General features: G+C 49.1%; 1 protein-coding gene across 1 annotated transcript in view; it reads right to left on the bottom strand.

Annotated features, from left to right (window-relative positions):
• Positions 1-732: 732 nt before the first annotated feature.
• LOC129715672 (integrator complex subunit 3-like) overlaps positions 733-17607 on the bottom strand; it is a 35141-nt gene continuing 18266 nt past the window's right edge. The window contains 6 exon segments of the mRNA XM_055665530.1: positions 733-973; positions 4043-4130; positions 7332-7523; positions 8465-8562; positions 12153-12282; positions 13895-14039. Of these exon segments, the coding sequence (XP_055521505.1) occupies positions 855-973; positions 4043-4130; positions 7332-7523; positions 8465-8562; positions 12153-12282; positions 13895-14039 (772 nt within the window). The 3' untranslated portion in view covers positions 733-854.

The raw sequence follows: 17607 nt of genomic DNA, 5'->3' as shown, positions 1-17607 counted from the left end.
CTGCACACTCCGCCCTGCACCACCCACCCTGCACCCTCCACCACCCACCCTGCACCCCCCCACCCCGCACCACCCACCCACCGCCCACCCTGCACCTGGGAATGGCGGGACTGTCATATGCTGAGAGAATGGAGCGGCTGGGCTTGCACACTTTTTTGTTACGAATGGAGTATTGTGTGCAGTTTTGGTCCCCTAATTTGAGGAAGGACATTCTTGCTATTGAGGGAGCCCAGCGTAGGTTCGCCAGGTTAATTCCCAGGATGGCGGGACTGTCATACGCTGAGAAAATGGAGCGGCTGGGCTTGTACACTCTGTGGAGTTTAGAAGGATGAGAGGGCATCTTATTGAAACATATAAGATTGCTAAGGGTTTGGACACGCTAGAGGCAGGAAACACGTTCCCGATGTCGGGGGAGTCCAGAACCAGGGGCCACACACACACACACAGTTTTAATATATAGTTGCTAAGGGTTTGGACACGCTAGAGGCAGGAAACATGTTCCCGATGTCGGGGGAGTCCAGAACCAGGGGCCACACACACACACACACACACACAGTTTAAGAATAAGGGGTCGGCCATTTAGAACGGAGACGAGGAAACACTTTTTCTCACACAGAGAGTGATGAGTCTGTGGAATTCTCTGCCTCAGAGGCCGGTTCTCTGGATGCTTTCAAGACAGAGCTAGATAGGGCTCTTAAAAATAGAGGAGATATGGAGAGATGACAGGAATGGGGTACTGATTGGGGATGATCACATTGAATGGCGGTGCTGGCATCAGAGAGTGATGAGTCTGTGGAATTCTCTGCCCCCAGAAGGCGGTGGAGGCCGGTTCTCTACGTGTTCTATCCTGCTCGCTATAGGATCTTTGGTTGAGGGTACGAGTGGCAACTCACCCGACAGATGAAGTCCAGCAGGGTGGCGGTGATGGCGGGGTGGGGTTTCATGGAGTGATGCATCACCAGGATAGCCGGCTCTGGAAACAAGAGTAAAAACAAACGCCCGTCACATCAATCCAACCTCCGCCCCGCCTCAGCGACGGGAACCATTTCACAAAGACGCAAAGAATTCCCCACGATATTACATAGAAACGTAGAAAATAGATAGGTACATTAGGTTTGTCTGAAGAAGGGTTTCGACCCGAAACCTCACCCCTTCCTTCTCTCCAGAGATGCTGCCCGTCCCGCTGAGAGTCACTCCAGCTTTTTCAGTCCACAATCAGTTGTCTTGTCAAGTCTCATTGTCTGCAACTCGTTTTCACCTAGTTAGACCACAGGCAATAGACAATAGGTGCAGGAGTAGAGGCCATTCGGCCCTTCGAGCCAGCGCCGCCATTCACTGTGATCATGGCTGATCATCCACAATCAGCCATGATCACAATAACCATATAATATAACCATATAACAATTACAGCACGGAAACAGGCCATCTCGACCCTTCTAGTCCATGCCGAACACATAATCTCCCCTAGTCCCATATACCTGCGCTCAGACCATAACCCTCCATTCCCTTCCCATCCATATAACTATCCAATTTATTTTTAAATGATAAAAACGAACCTGCCTCCACCACCTTCACTGGAAGCTCATTCCACACAGCTACCACCCTCTGAGTAAAGAGTGGTAGCTGAATGGCTGTGCTGGCTCGAAGGGCCAAATGGCCTCCTCCTGCACCTATTTTCTATGTTTCTATGAATCGGACTGCACTGCCTTCTGTGGCAGAGAATTAACAATCAGTCTGAAGAAGGGTTTCGGCCCGAAACGTCGCCTATTTCCTTCGCTCCATAGATGCTGCTGCACCCGCTGAGTTTCTCCAGCAATTTTGTGTACCATCCACAATCAGTACCCCCGTTCCTGCCTTCTCCCCATATCCCTCAATTCCATTAGCCCCAAGAGCTAAATCTAACTCTCTCTTGAAAGCATCCAGTGAATCTAAATGAAATAAAGGGGAGGCCATTTAAGACTGAGGTGAGAAAAAACTTTTTCACCCAGAGTTGTGAATTTGTGGAATTCCCTGCCACAGAGGGCAGTGGAGGCCAAGTCACTGGATGGATTTAAGAGAGAGTTAGATAGAGCTCTAGGGGCTAGTGGAGTCAAGGGATATGGGGAGAAGGCAGGCACGGGTTATTGATTGGGGACGATCAGCCATGATCACAATGAATGGCGGTGCTGGCTCGAAGGGCCAAATGGCCTCCTAGAAACATAGAAACATAGAAATTAGGCGCAGGAGTAGGCCATTCGGCCCTTCGAGCCTGCACCGCCATTTAATATGATCACGGCTGATCATCCAACTCAGTATCCCGTACCTGCCTTCTCTCCATACCCCCTGATCCCTTTAGCCACAAGGGCCACATCTAACTCCCTCTTAAATATAGCCAATGAACTGGCCTCAACTACCCTCTGTGGCAGAGAGTTCCAGAGATTAACCACTCTCTGTGTGAAAAAATTTTTTCCTCATCTCGGTTTGAAAGGATTTCCCCCTTATCCTTAAGCTGTGACCCCTGGTCCTGGACTTCTCCAACATCGGGAACAATCTTCCTGCATCTAGCCTGTCCAACCCCTTAAGAATTTTGTAAGTTTCTATAAGATCCCCTCTCAATCTTCTAAATTCTAGAGAGTATAAACCAAGTCTATCCAGTCTTTCTTCATAAGACAGTCCTGACATCCCAGGAATCAGTCACCTGAACCTTCTCTGCACAGACTCTATGGCAATAATGAGTCCTCAGATTTGGAGACCAAAACTGCACGCAATACTCCAGGTGTGGTCTCACCAAGACCCTGTACAACTGCAGTAGAACCTCCCTGCTCCTATACTCAAATCCTCTTGCTATGAAAGCCAACATACCATTCGCTTTCTTTACTGCCTGCTGCACCTGCATGCCTACCTTCAATGACTGGTGTACCATGACACCCAGGTCTCGCTGCATTCGGCCTGCACCTATTTTCTATGTTTCCATGAATCGGACTGCACTGCCTTCTGTGGCAGAGAATTAACAACTCTCTGGGTGAAAAAGGTTTTTCTCATCACAGTTCTATGTTCCCGATGTCGGAGGAGTCCAGAACCAGGGGCCACACACAATTTAAGAATAAGGGGTCGGCCATTTAGAACGGAGACGATGAAACACTTTTTCTCACAGAGAGTGGTGAGTCTGTGGAATTCTCTGCCTCAGAGGGTGGTGGAGGCCGGTTCTCTGGATACTTTCAAGAGAGAGCGAGATAGGCCTCTCAAAGATAGCAGAGTCAGGGGATATGGGGAGAAGGCAGGACCGGGGTACTGATTGGGGATGATCAGCCATGATCACATTGAATGGCGGTGCTGACTCGAAGGGCCGAATGGCCTCCTCCTGCACCTATTGTCTATTGTATGTACATTGGCTTCTAATAATCCTCCCAGCTAACAATGATCTATTCCACATTTCCCTTGATCTCCATTCCCTTTGTCCTGTTTTCACACCTAACACTTCCTTATCTATGCATCTCCCTCCCCCCTGACTCTCAGTCTGCAGAAGGGTCTCAACCCGAAACGTCACCCATTCCTTCTCTCCGGAGATGCTGCCTGACCCGCTGAGTTACTCCAGCACTCTGTGTAACGTCACCTATCCATGTTCTCCACACAGATGCTGCCTGACCCGCTGAGTTACTCCAGCACTCTGTGAAACGTCACCTATCCATGTTCTCCACAGATGCTGCCTGACCCGCTGAGTTACTCCAGCACTCTGTGAAACGTCACCTATCCATGTTCCCCACAGATGCTGCCTGACCTGCTGAGTTACTCCAGCACTCTGTGAAACGTCACCTATCCATGTTCCCCACAGATGCTGCCTGACCTGCTGAGTTACTCCAGCACTCTGTGAAACGTCACCTATCCATGTTCTCCACAGATGCTGCCTGACCCACTGCTGAGTTACTGGAAATAGGTAACTGTGAAACGGGACGAAACCCTTCCGGGTTTCGGCCCAAAACGTTGCCTATTTCCTTAGCGCCACAGATGCTGCTGCACCCGCTGAGTTACTCCAGCACTCTGTGTCTGTCGCCGGGATCCTTACCGATGTTCATAATGCTGTCCTTTTCCGGGTTGAAGAAAAGCCAGTCGTAGAACAGGGCGAGCTTGGCATTGGAGGCTGCGACGTTAGACTGCAGTGAAAGACAAGGGAAGAGATTCAGATTCAGATTCAATTTTAATTGTCATTGTCAGTGTACAGTACAGAGACAACGAAATGCATTTAGCACCTCCCTTGAAGAGCGACATAGCAAACGATTTGAATTAAAAAAAAATATATATATAAGTGTCCGGGGGGGGGGGTGGTGATTGGCAGTCACCGAGGTACGTTGTTTAGTAGAGTGACAGCCGCCGGAAAGAAGCTGTTCCTCGACCTGCTGGTTCAGCAACGGAGAGACCTGTAGCGCCTCCCGGATGGTAGGAGGGTAAACAGTCCATGATTGGGGTGAGAGCAGTCCTTGGCGAGGGAGGGAGAGTTGTTATGGCAGTTGCTCTGCTGCTGACCAGAAGGCCCTACAGAGAGTGGTGAGGACAGCGGAGAAGATCACCAGATCACCCCAACCAGCAATCCAGGACCTCTACCCATCTCGCTGTCGCAAGAGAGCAAGCAATATCATCAAAGACACCACCCACCCAGCACACAAACTGTTCACCCTCCTACATTCCGGCAAGCGCTACCGCAGCAAAAAACCACCAGATTCAAAAACAGCTTTTTCCCTCAGGCCATCAGACTACTCAACACACTTGAGAAAATTCCATGAACAGTACCCAAACAAAGACAAACAAACTGTGAAAATAACTTCGGCTCAATGTCTCCAGTACGAAATTTGCACTTTTTCTATATTGTACCTTTCATTGTTGCACCCTTTTTAAAATACCTCAAAGCTTTTTGCTACATTTTGGCACACTGTGAATATTTTAATATTTTAAATAATGTAATGTCTATTGTCTATTTTTATTGGTATGTTGTCTGTCTGTGTTTTTAATATTACTTGCACATTTGGAGTATGGGAAAACGTAATTTCAATCCTCTGTGTAACTACTTTTGCGTAATTGAATTGATAATAAAGTTTACTTTGAACTTTGAGAGAGGGAGAGATGTTAATGCATTGCACCCTAGACCAGACAGCAGTGCTGAACTACTATCTACCAAAGATCCTATAGATAGACCACTCCTGCTAAATGCAATGGGCTGACATGTAGTACGCAACGGAGCAGAACGTGGGCCTTTTTTTCATCCATTTCAGTAACCGGACCCGACCCGACTCGCAGTGTAATCAACGTTGCAGGGGAACAGTTTGTGTTAATAAGTTATAATTCTGAAAATGAGGAGATTTTTACCAAATAACTTTGATGTTTCCGTAACCGGCTTCCGTCTCCGCACTAGTATCCTACGGGATCTTTGGTGCGGAGGAGACGGAAGCCGGTTACGGCAAATGGGGCCGAAAATTGTTGTTACTTGTGGGCGGAGCACCAAGGCAAATTTCTTGTATGTGAATACTTGGGCCTTTTCCGTAAAATCGCTTCTGTCTTGTCTTGATGACATTAAGTCCTGGTTGGCCCTAAACTTTCTTGGATTTAATGAAAAGACAAGAGGTGATTTTATTTGATCCCAATGGCTGCCGTGAACCCCCATTTGTTGATTTAGGTCCATTGTCAAGGTACGTGAAGCCAACAGTTGTGAACCTGGGTTTTAGGATGGACAGTGACTTTAAATTAGATCGCCAAATATGCGCGGTGGTTAAGTCCAGCTTCTTTCACCTAAGGAAGCTGGCGAAGGTGAAGCCCATTCTCGAGCGGCAGCATTTTGAGACAGTAATCCATGCCTTTATTACATCTAGGCTGGATTACTGTAACGCCCTCTATTTTGGTGTTGCTCGTTCTTCACTGGCTCGTCTCCAGTTGGTTCAGACTGCTGCTGCTCGCCTTTTAACAGGAAAGAGGGAGCACATATCGCCAATTCTGGCCTGCCTCCACTGGCTCCCGGTGCACTTTCGAGTTCATTTTAAGATACTGTTATTTGTTTTTAAATCGTTGAATGGGCTCGCCCCGCCTTACCTCTCTGAGCTGCTCCACCCATACGCTCCTGCCCAGTCCCTCAGGTCAGCTGGTCAGCTGCTCCTGGAGGTACCGAGGTCTAGTCGGAGGCTCAGAGGGGATAGAGCCTTCTCTGTTGCTGCTCCGGCACTCTGGAACACCCTGCCGTTGCACATCAGACAGGCCCCCTCACTGTCCATCTTCAAATCCAGTGTTAAAACACATTTGTACTCCCTGGCTTTTGACCATGCCTGAGGCTTTGCTTCTGTTTGTGGTGTTTTTGATGTTTCTTTATTTTACATGTCTTTTCCTACTATTTCTTTTGATTGTTATTTTTGGTGTGTATTAACTTTTGTGTCAATGATTAGTGATGTACAGCACTTTGTTGCAGCTATGTTTGTTTTTAAAGTGCTCTATAAATAAAATTATTATTATTATTATTAATAAACTTACTTACTTACTGAACTAAACTGAACCAGACCAGAGAGTGGTCCTGACCTCCCATCTACCTCACTGGTGACCCTGGGACTGTCTTGAATCGTACTATACTGGCTCTACCTGGGCTCCACTGTCGGGGAAGACTGTGGCAGCATGTTATAACTCCAGGTTACATTGAAACATAGAAATTAGGTGCAGGAGTAGAGGCCATTCGGCCCTTCAAGCCTGCACCGCCATTCAATATGATCACGGCTGATCATCCAACTCAGTATCCCGTACCTGCCTTCTCTCCATACCCCCTGATCCCCTTGGCCACAAGGGCCACATCTAACTCCCTCTTAAATATAGCCAATGAACTGGCCTCAACTACCCTCTGCGGCAGAGAGTTCCAGAGATTCACCACTCTCTGCGTGAAAAAAGTTCTTCTCATCTCGGTTTTAAAGGATTTCCCCCTTATCCTTAAGCTGTGACCCCTTGTCCTGGACTTCCCCAACATCGGGAACAATCTTCTTGCATCTAGCCTGTCCAACCCCTTAAGAATTTTGTAAGTTTCTATAAGATCCCCCCTCAATCTCCTAAATTCTAGAGAGTATAAACCAGTCTATCTCTTTCTTCATAAGACAGTCCCATCCCAGGACAGTCCCAGGACTCCCTCTATGGCAATAATGTCCTGGATGAGACCGTACGCTGCTCCAGGTGGTCTCACCAAGACCCTGTACACACATACACCTGGATCTCCTGCCATCAGGCAAGAGATATCGCAGCATCAAAGCCCGGACTACAAGACTGGCAATAATGTCCTTCGTCAGATTTGAGGGTGAGGTGTTGTGCGGGTGCCACAGCCGTTTGCCGGTACTCACGGTGCAGGTTGTGAGCAGCCAGCCGATGATGGCCCAGCGGGGCAGGATGTCGGAGCTGAGCACCTCGTTGGACGGGTGGACCACCCCGCAGATGTAGCGGATCAGGTCGCAGCGTAGCGACTGGCTGTCGGGGGTGGAGAGGTACTGCCGCTGGAACCAGTCCTGGTAGCGCTTCTGCTGTCCGAACCGCACCTGCGTAAAAGAAATAAGGGGCAAGCCATTTAGAACGGAGACGAGGAAACACTTTTTCTCACAGAGAGTTGTGAGTCTGTGGAATTTTCTGCCTCAGAGGGCGGTGGAGTCCCGGTTCTCTGGAGAGAATTCTTTCAAGAGAGAGCTAGATAGGGCTCTTAAAGACAGCGAGAGAGAGTCAGGGGATATGGGGAGAAGGCAGGAACGGGGTACCGATTGGGGATGATCAGCCATGATCACATTGAATGGCGGTGCAGGCTCGAAGGGCCGAATGGCCTGGACTCCTGCACCTGTCGTCTATTGTCTATTAGCTCCAAACTAAACTAAGAACAGAAGACATGTTTAAGAAGGTAGTGCAGATGCTGGAAAAATCGAGGGTGGACAAAAATGCTGGAGAAACTCAGCGGGTGAGGCAGCATCTATGGAGCGAAGGAATAGGTAACGTTTCAGGTCGAGACCCTTCTGGAAACTCAGCGGGTGAAGCAGCATCTATGGAGCGAAGGAATAGGTGACGTTTCGGGTCGAGAGTGGTGAATCTGTGGAATTCTCTGCCACAGAAGATAGTTGAGGCCACACAGTTCATTGGCTATATTTAAGAGGGAGTTAGATGTGGCCCTTGTGGCTAAGGGGATCAGAGGGTATGGAGAGAAGGCAGGTATGGGATACTGAGTTGGATGATCAGCCATGATCATATTGAATGGCGGTGCAGGCTCGAAGGGCCGAATGGCCTACTCCTGCACCTAATTTCTATGTTTCTATGAGACCCTCTGGAAACTCAGCGGGTGAGGCAGCATCTATGGAGCGAAGGAATAGGTGACGTTTCGGGTCGAGACCCTTCCAGGTCTCGACCCGAAACGTCACCTATTCCTTCGCTCCATAGATGCTGCCTCACCCGCTGAGTTTCTCCAGCATTTTTGTCCACCAGGAAGATGCCGGCTTACCCTGGAGGTCATGAACAGCAGCTTGGTCTCCATGTCGGGCGTCAGGCGGCAAGCCAGGAACTTCCGAGACGTCCGCGTTTGTAAAAGCTGGAGGATACCTGAGGGAGGAACAGAGCGAGCATTCAAGATGGCTGCCAGAGTGAGCATTCAAGATGGCGGCCAGGGTGGAGTAGGTGCCTTACCGTGCTTGCGTCACCGGACTCCCGGGGTTCGATCGCGACTACTGACTCTGTCTGCAGTGCCAATGTGCGGGTCAGCGCAGGCTCGGCGGGCCTGTTTCCGCTCTGTATCTCAAAACTAAAGTAAGGTTCTACTGCAGTTGTACAGGGCCTTGGAGAGACCACACCTGGAGTCTTGCGTACAGTTTTGGTCTCCTAATCTGAGGAAAGACATTCTTGCCATAGAGGGAGTGCAGAGAAGGTTCACCAGACTGATTCCTGGGATGGCAGGACTTTCATATGAAGAAAGACTGGATCGACTCGGCTTGTACTCGCTAGAATTTAGAAGATTGAGGGGGGATCTTATAGAAACGTACAAAATTCTTAAGGGGTTGGACAGGCTAGATGCAGGAAGATTGTTCCCGATGTTGGGGAAGTCCAGAACAAGGGGCCACACAGTTTAAGGATAAGGGGGAAGCCTTTTAGGACCGAGATGAGAAAAACATTTTTTCACACAGAGAGTGTGGTGAATCTGTGGAATTCTCTGCCACAGAAGATAGTTGAGGCCACACAGTTCATTGGCTATGTTTAAGAGGGAGTTAGATGTGGCCCTTGTGGCTAAAGGGATCAGGGGGTATGGAGAGAAGGCAGGTACAGGATACTGAGTTGGATGATCAGCCATGGTCATATTGAATGGCGGTGCAGGCTCGAAGGGCTGAATGGCCTCTACTCCTGCACCCATTTTCTATGTTTCTAAACTTTAGTTTAGAGATACAGAGATACAATATCAGCTTCTGGTGCGGTTCCGAATAAATTTCAAGATCCTCCTCCATGTCTACAAAGCCCTCAATGGGCTTGCCCTGCCCTCACCTAAATCAAAAGTCTGCTCACCCACCACACCACCTCCAGGTCCCTCAGATCGGCCGACTTGGGGCTGCTGAACATCCCGTGGTCTAGGCTTAAGCTCAGGGGCGACCGACCGCGCCTTTGTGGTTGCAGCTCCTAGACTGTGGAACAGCAGCATCCCCCTTCCCATCAGAACTGCCCCCTCCATCGACTCTTTTAAAAGTCGAGACTTAAAACTCCTCTTTGGTGGGCGGCGCGACTCTCGTCAGCAGCGGCCTCTGCAGTCCGTCTGTTTTTTAAACACAATCATTATTTTTACTGTTTCGTTTAAATGTAGTTTTGGTGAGATTTCTTTTTTGCATCGGAGGTGTATGTGTGTGCTGGGGGGTCGGTTGCAGGGGGTGGGGGAAACTCTAATTTTATTCTTTCCCTCTGCATAGTTCGCAGGGGACCGAGACCTTTTGCGTTTGTCGGGTCTCCGTTGTCTCTGCAGGCTGCTGTCGTGGAGCGGCCTCCAGCAGGAACGACCTGGACAAGATGCTCCAGTCGCGGTAGAAGCGGACGACTCACCTTCACGGAACTGGCCGAGTCCGGAGCGGGTGGAGCGCTGCTGCCTGGCCACGACCCCTGAGGCGGAGATTCGGAAGCTCCTACCGCAGGTCTGTGGACTGAAATAAAACGGGAGCCTGCGGGACCCTGGTGGGAGACCGCTTTTCGGGGCTTCCGCAACGGCGACTACTCCCCGCCCGAGTTGCGGGGTTGAAGATTACCTGGAGCGGGGCGTTACATCCCTGCCCCTCGCGGCTTGGAATTGCTGCGGGACTTTGTGAGCGCCCACCACAGTGCTCCAACACCAAGACCCGGAGCTTGGCCTTGCATCCACCCCGGCGCCGGCTTTAATGGCCGCGGGACATATTACATCACCCGCTGGGGGGCTTTGACTCTGTCTTTGACTCTGACATGGGGAGGAGAGGGGAGTGCAGGGGAGAGATATGGTTTTTTTTTTGCCTCCATCACACGAGGAGAAGATGCGCTGTGTGGATGTTTGTGGTGGATTGTTGATATGTGTTTATTGTTGTTTTTTATTGCATTGTATGTATGACTGCAGGCACGAAATTTCGTTCAGACCGTATGGTCTGAATGACAATAAAGGTATTCTATTCTATTCTATTTTCTATTCTATTCTATTCTATTCTATTCTATTCTATGGACCACTGTTGTATAACGTTAGTACCTCCACCAATGTAAAGCACTTTGGCCAACGTGAGTTGTTTTTTAAATGTGCTATAGAAATAAACATGACTTGATAAAAGGTCACCTATCCATGTTCTCCACAGATGCTGCCTGACCCGCTGAGTTACTCCAGCACTCTGTGACACGTCACCTATCCATGTTCTCCACAGACGCTGCCTGACCCGCTGAGTTCCAGCACTCTGTGAAACGCACTCTGTGTAACACTGCATGTGACCCGCTGAGTCACCTATCCATGTTCTCCACACAGATGCTGCCTGACCCGCTGAGTTACTCCAGCACTCTGTGAAACGTCACCTATCCATGTTCTCCACAGATGTTGCCTGACCCGCTGAGTTATTCCAGCACTCTGTGAAACGTCACCTATCCACGTTCCCCACAGATGCTGCCTGACCCGCTGAGTTACTCCAGCACTCTGTGGAGTATGGTGTTTAAATTTTGGTCGCCTAATTATAGGAAGGATGTCAACAAAATAGAGAGAGTACAGAGGAGATTACTAGAATGTTGCCTGGGTTTCAGCAACTAAGTTACAGAGAAAGGTTGAACAAGTTAGGGCTTTATTCTTTGGAGCGCAGAAGGTTAAGGGGGGACTTGATAGAGGTTTTTTAAATGATGAGAGGGATAGACAGAGTTGACGTGGAAAAGCTTTTCCCACTGAGAGTAGGGAAGATTCAAAAAAGGGGACATGACATGAGAATTAAGGGACTGAAGTTTAGGGGTAACATGAGGGGGAACTTCTTTACTCAGAGAGTGGTAGCTGTGTGGAATGAGCTTCCAGTGAAGGTGGTGGAGGCAGGTTCGTTTTTATCATTTAAAAATAAATTGGATAGTTATATGCATGGGAAGGGAATGGGGGGTTATGGTCTGAGCGCAGGTATATGGGACTAGGGGAGATTATGTGTTCGGCACGGACTAGAAGGGTCGAGATGGCCTGTTTCCGTGCTGTAATTGTTATATGGTTATATGGTTAAACGTCACCTATCCATGTTCCCCACAGACGCTGCCTGACCCGCTGAGTTACTCCAGCTCTTGTGAAACGTCACCTATCCATGTTCTCCACAGATGCTACCCGCTGAGTTACTCCATCTGTGAAACGTCACCTATCCATGTTCTCCACAGATGCTGCCTGACCCGCTGAGTTACTCCAGCTCTGTGAAACGTTACCTATCCAGTTCTCCACAGATGCTGCTGACCCGCTGAGTTACTCCAGCACTCTGTGAAACGTCACCTATCCATGTTCTCCACAGATGCTGCCTGACCCGCTGAGTTACTCCAGCACTCTGTGAAACGTCACCTATCCATGTTCTCCACAGATGCTGCCTGACCCGCTGAGTTACTCCAGCACTCTGTGAAACGTCACCTATCCATGTTCTCCACAGATGCTGCCTGACCCGCTGAGTTACTCCAGCGTTACTCTGTGTTGTTCACCCTACCTGTGAACTGGGGGTTGAGGGCCTGTGGACTGTGCAGGATGTCCCTCCACAACTTCTCAAACTCCGGGATTCGGGCAACGTTCTGAAGCAGCCGCACCAGGTCGCGGCCAATCATCGTGCAGTCCATGAACTGGAGGCAGAATACGTTCATAAGTGATAGGAGCAGAATCAGGCCATTCAGCCCATCAAGTCTACTCTGCCATTCGATTTATCTCCCCCTCCTAACCCCATTCTCCTGCCTTTATTTATTCATGTGTGTATTTACGTATATAATCGAAACATAGAAAATAGGTGCAGGAGTAGAGGCCATTCGGCCCTTCGAGCCTGCACCGCTATTCAATATGATCATGGCTGATCATCCAACTCAGTATCCCGTACCTGCCACATCTAACTCCCTCTTAAATATAGCCAATGAACTGTGTGTCAAAAGCCCATAACTTTCTTCAAAATTAAGAGAACATAGACAATAGGTGCAGGAGTAGAGGCCATTTGGCCCTTCGAGCCAGCACCGCCATTCAATATGATCATGGCTGATCATCCAACTCAGTATCCCATCCCTGCCTTCTCCCCATATCCCCAGACTCTGCTATCTTTAAACATAGAAATTAGGTGCAGGAGTAGAGGCCATTCGGCCCTTCGAGCCTGCACCACCATTCAATATGATCATGGCTGATCATCCAACTCAGTATCCCGTACCTGCCTTCTCTCCATACCCCCTGATCCCTTTAGCCACATCTAACTCCCTCTTAAATATAGCCAATGAACTATGTGGCCTCAACTACCTTCTGTGGCAGAGAATTCCACAGATTCACCACTCTCTGTGTGGAAAATGTTTTTCTCATCTAGGTCCTAAAAGATTTCCCCCTTATCCTTAAACTGTGTGTGACCCCTTGCTCTAGACTTCCCCAACATCGGGAACAATCTTCCTGCATCTAGCCTGTCCAACCCCTTAAGAATTTTGTACGTTTCCATAAGATCCCCCCTCAATCTTCTAAATTCTAGCGCGTACAAGCCGAGTCTATCCAGTCTTTCTTCATATGGAAGTCCTGCCGTCCCAGGAATCAGTCTGGTGAACCTTCTCTGTACCCCCTCTATGGCAAGAATGTCTTTCCTCAGATTAGGAGACCAAAACTGTACGCAATACTCCAGGTGTGGTCTCACCAAGACCCTGTACAACTGCAGTAGCAGTAGAAGCTCCCTGCTCCTATACTCAAATCCTTTTGCTACGAATGCTAACATACCAAACAGCGACAATGGCAAGAGATTCCAGAGATTCACCACTCTGTCTGTGTGAAAAATGTTTTCCTCATCTCGGCCCTAAATGGTGTATGGACACATTGATCTGTTCTGTAGTCAATGCCATCGAATTCTCCCAATTTTGTTAGTCCTTGCTGTCTCCTCCCCTTCCTCAGTCCCCCTGCTGTCTCCTCCCATCCCCCAGCCTTCGGGCTCCTCCTCCTTTTTCCTTTCTTGTCCCCGCCCCCGATCAGTCTGAAGAAGGGTTTCGGCCCGAAACGTTGCCTATTTCCTTCGCTCCATAGATGCTGCTGCACCCGCTGAGTTTCTCCAGCTTTTTTGTGTGCCTACTATACTCTGTTGTGCTGAAACAAAGCAAGAATTTCATTATCCTGTCAGGGACACATGAGAATAAACTCTCTTGAGTCTTGCAGCGGGACATCCTTGCTCTAATACTCAAATCCACCCCCCCCCCCCACCCCCCACCAGTCACGTGCAGCACCCACCTTCTCTCGCATCAGGGTCATGCAGAAATCCACTTCCTTCTGCCGCAGTGTCTGCAGCTGGGGGGTGCCGTGGTGATCCACGATCAGACGCAGGTAGGTGTAGATGATCATGGCGATCAGCATGTTGCTCTTCATCACCCACTCCCTGGGGGGGGGAAACATAGATACATAGAAACATAGAAATTAGGTGCAGGAGTAGGCCATTCGGCCCTTCGAGCCTGCACCACCATTTAATATGATCATGGCTGATCATCCAACTCAGTATCCCGTACCTGCCTTCTCTCCATACCTTCTGATCCCCTTGGCCACAAGGGCCACATCTAACTCCCTCTTAAATATAGCCAATGAACTGTGGCCTCAACTACCCTCTGTGGCAGAGAGTTCCAGAGATTCACCACTCTCTGTGTGAAAAAAGTTCTCCTCATCTCGGTTTTAAAGGATTTCCCCCCTTATCCTTAAGCTGTGACCCCTTGTCCTGGACTTCCCCAACATCGGGAACAATCTTCCTGCATCTAGCCTGTCCAACCCCTTAAGAATTTTGTAAGTTTCTATAAGATCCCCTCTCAATCTCCTAAATTCTAGAGAGTATAAACCAAGTCTATCCAGTCTTTCTTCATAAGACAGTCCTGACATCCCAGGAATCAGTCTGGTGAACCTTCTCTGCACTCCCTCTATGGCAATAATGTCCTTCCTCAGATTTGGAGACCAAAACTGCACGCAATACTCCAGGTGTGGTCTCACCAAGACCCTATACAACTGCAGTAAAACCTCCCTGCTCCTATACTCAAATCCTCTTGCTATGAAAGCCAACATGCCATTCGCTTTCTTTACTGCCTGCTGCACCTGCATGCCTACCTTCAATGACTGGTGTACCATGACACCCAGGTCTCGCTGCATCTCCCCCTTTCCCAATCGGCCACCGTTTAGATAATAATCTGCCCGTTTAGATAATAATCTGCAGGAGGCAATAGATAATAATCTGCAGGAAGGCAGGAGGCAGGTTGGCCAACACACTCTCTCTCACGAGGCTCTCACTCTCATGAATGAATTGGTTTATTGGCCAAGTAAATTCACATACAAGGAATTTGCCTTGGCGCTCCGCCCGCAAGTGACAACATGACATACGGTGACTGTAATGCCCCCCGTCCCACTTAGGAAACCTGAACGGAAACCTCTGGAGACTTTGCGCCCCACTCAAGGTCTCCGTGCGGTTCCCGGAGGTTGCAGGTGGTTGCAGGTAGTGGAAGCAGGTAGGGAGACTGACAAAAACCTCCGGGAACCGCACGGAAACCTTGGATGGGGCGCAAATTCTCCAGAGGTTTCCGTTCAGGTTTCCTAAGTGGGACAGGGGCTTCAGGAATGGCACGTAAAACATTAAACATTAATAATATAACCATTATTGATTAAACATGTGAATCAAATAATCAGATGTCAGAAATTATGTGACTTTATGGGCATGAAATCATGAGAGGAATAGATCGGGTAGACACACAGAGTCTCTTGCCCAGAGTCGGCTGGGACTATTCCCTGGAGCGCAGGAGGATGAGGGGTGATCTTATAGAGGTGTTTCAAATCATGAGAGGAATAGAACGGGTAGACGCACAGAGTCTCTTGCCCAGAGTCGGCTGGGACTCTATTCCTTGGAGCGCAGGAGGATGAGGGGTGATCTTATAGAGGTGTATAAAATCATGAGAGGAATAGATCAGGAAGACGCACAGACTCTCTTGCCCAGAGTAGGGGAATCGAGGACCAGAGGACATAGGTTCAAGGTGAAGGGGAAAAGATTTAATAGGAATCTGAGGGGTAACTTTTCCACACTTTTCGAGGGTGGTGGGTGTATGGAACAAGCTGTCGGAGGAGGTAGTTGAGGCTGAGACTATCCCAATGTTTAAGAAACAGTGAGACAGGTACATGGATAGGGCAGGTTTGGAGGGATATGGGCCAAACGCAGGCAGGTGGGACTAGTGTAGATGGGGCATGTTGGCCGGCGTTGGCAAGCAAAGTGTGTATCACTCTATGACTAGTGTAGATGGGGCATGTTGGCTGGCGTGGGCAAGTCGGGCCGAAGGGCCCGTTTCCACACTGTATCACTCTGTGACCCACCATCAGAGACCCACACCACCCTGACCATGCCAGTTCACAGATCAATCCCACCTTGGCTATCTATGCCTCTCGTTTTAATGGGACTCAAAAACAGCTGGAAACCCGGGTTAACATTAGAAGGAACTGCAGATAGAAACATAGAAAATAGGTGCAGGAGTAGAGGCCATTCGGCCCTTCGAGCCTGCACCGCCATTCAATATGATCATGGCTGATCATCCAACTCGGTAACCTCTACCTGCCTTCTCTCCATACCCCCTGATCCCCTTTAGCCACAAGGGCCACATCTAACTCCCGCTTAAATATAGCCAATGAACTGTGGCCTCAACTACCTTCTGTGGCAGAGAAATCCAGCGATTCACCACTCTCTGTGTGAAAAATGTTTTCCTCATCTCGGTCCTAAAAGATTTCCCCCTTATCCTTAAACTGTGTGGCCCCTGGTTCTGGACTTCCCCAACATCGGGAACAATCTTCCTGCATCTAGCCTGCCCAACCCCTTCTGAATTTTCTATAAGATCCCCCCCCCCTCAATCTTCTAAATTCTAGCGAGTACAAGCCGAGTCGATCCAGTCTTTCTTCATATGAAATTAATCTTGAATCTTGAAAGTCCTGACATCCCAGGAATCAGTCTGGTGAACCTTCTCTGTACTCCCTCTACGGCAAGAATGTCTTTCCTCAGATTAGGAGACCAAAACTGTACGCAATACTCCAGGTGTGGTCTCACCAAGACCCTGTACAACTGCAGTAGAACCTCCCTGCTCCTATACTCAAATCTTCTATGGCAAGAATGTCTTTCCTCTGATTAGGAGACCAAAACTGTACGCAATACTCCAGGTGTGGTCTCACCAAGACCCTGTACAACTGCAGTAGAACCTCCCTGCTCCTATACTCAAATCAGTCTGGTGAACCTTCTCTGTACTCCCTTCTCTGTTCTCTGTACCAGATGCTGGTTTAAACCAAAGACCAGACACAAAATGCAGTCCAGAGACACTGCCTGTCCCACTGAGTTACTCCAGGATTTTGCACCAATCTTTGGAAAATGGTGGAATCTAGAAATACTCTGCAGAAGGGGGGAAATTAATGAATGTTTCAGGTTGGGAAAACCTTTTATCAAAGCCGAATCTCTTTTTGCAAATACCGCCTGGGTGTTTGCAATATGTTCTCTTCTCATTTGCATACTCGAGAGCTGTTGCTATGGAGACAGTGTTTTTACACCCACAGAGTCTTGCCTGTAGCAGGGAATCTGGCCCTTCGGCCCAACTCGTCCATGTTACCCAACTGGGGCTGCTGCCTCGCGGAGACGTTGGTTCGATCCTGACCGCGGGTGCTGCCTGCGCGGAGTCTGTCCGTTCTCCCTGAAACTCGCTCGACGCAGGAAAAATGTTCCCAATGTCGGGCGAGTCCAGAACCGGGGGCCACACGCAGACTTAGAATAAAGGGGAGGTCATTTAAGACTGAGGGGTGAGAAAAAAAACGCTTTCACCCAGAGGGGTTGCGAATTGGTGGAATTCCCTGCCACAGAGGGCAGTGGAGGCCAAGTCACTGGATGGATTTAAGAGAGAGTTAGATAGAGCTCTAGGGGCTAGTGGAGTCAAGGGACATGGGGAGAAGGC

Source organism: Leucoraja erinacea, unplaced genomic scaffold (assembly GCF_028641065.1).
Source record: "Leucoraja erinacea ecotype New England unplaced genomic scaffold, Leri_hhj_1 Leri_1312S, whole genome shotgun sequence".
NCBI lineage: Eukaryota > Metazoa > Chordata > Chondrichthyes > Rajiformes > Rajidae > Leucoraja > Leucoraja erinaceus.
Note: the sequence above shows the minus strand (reverse complement) of the source record. Positions and strands in the feature narration are given on the sequence as shown.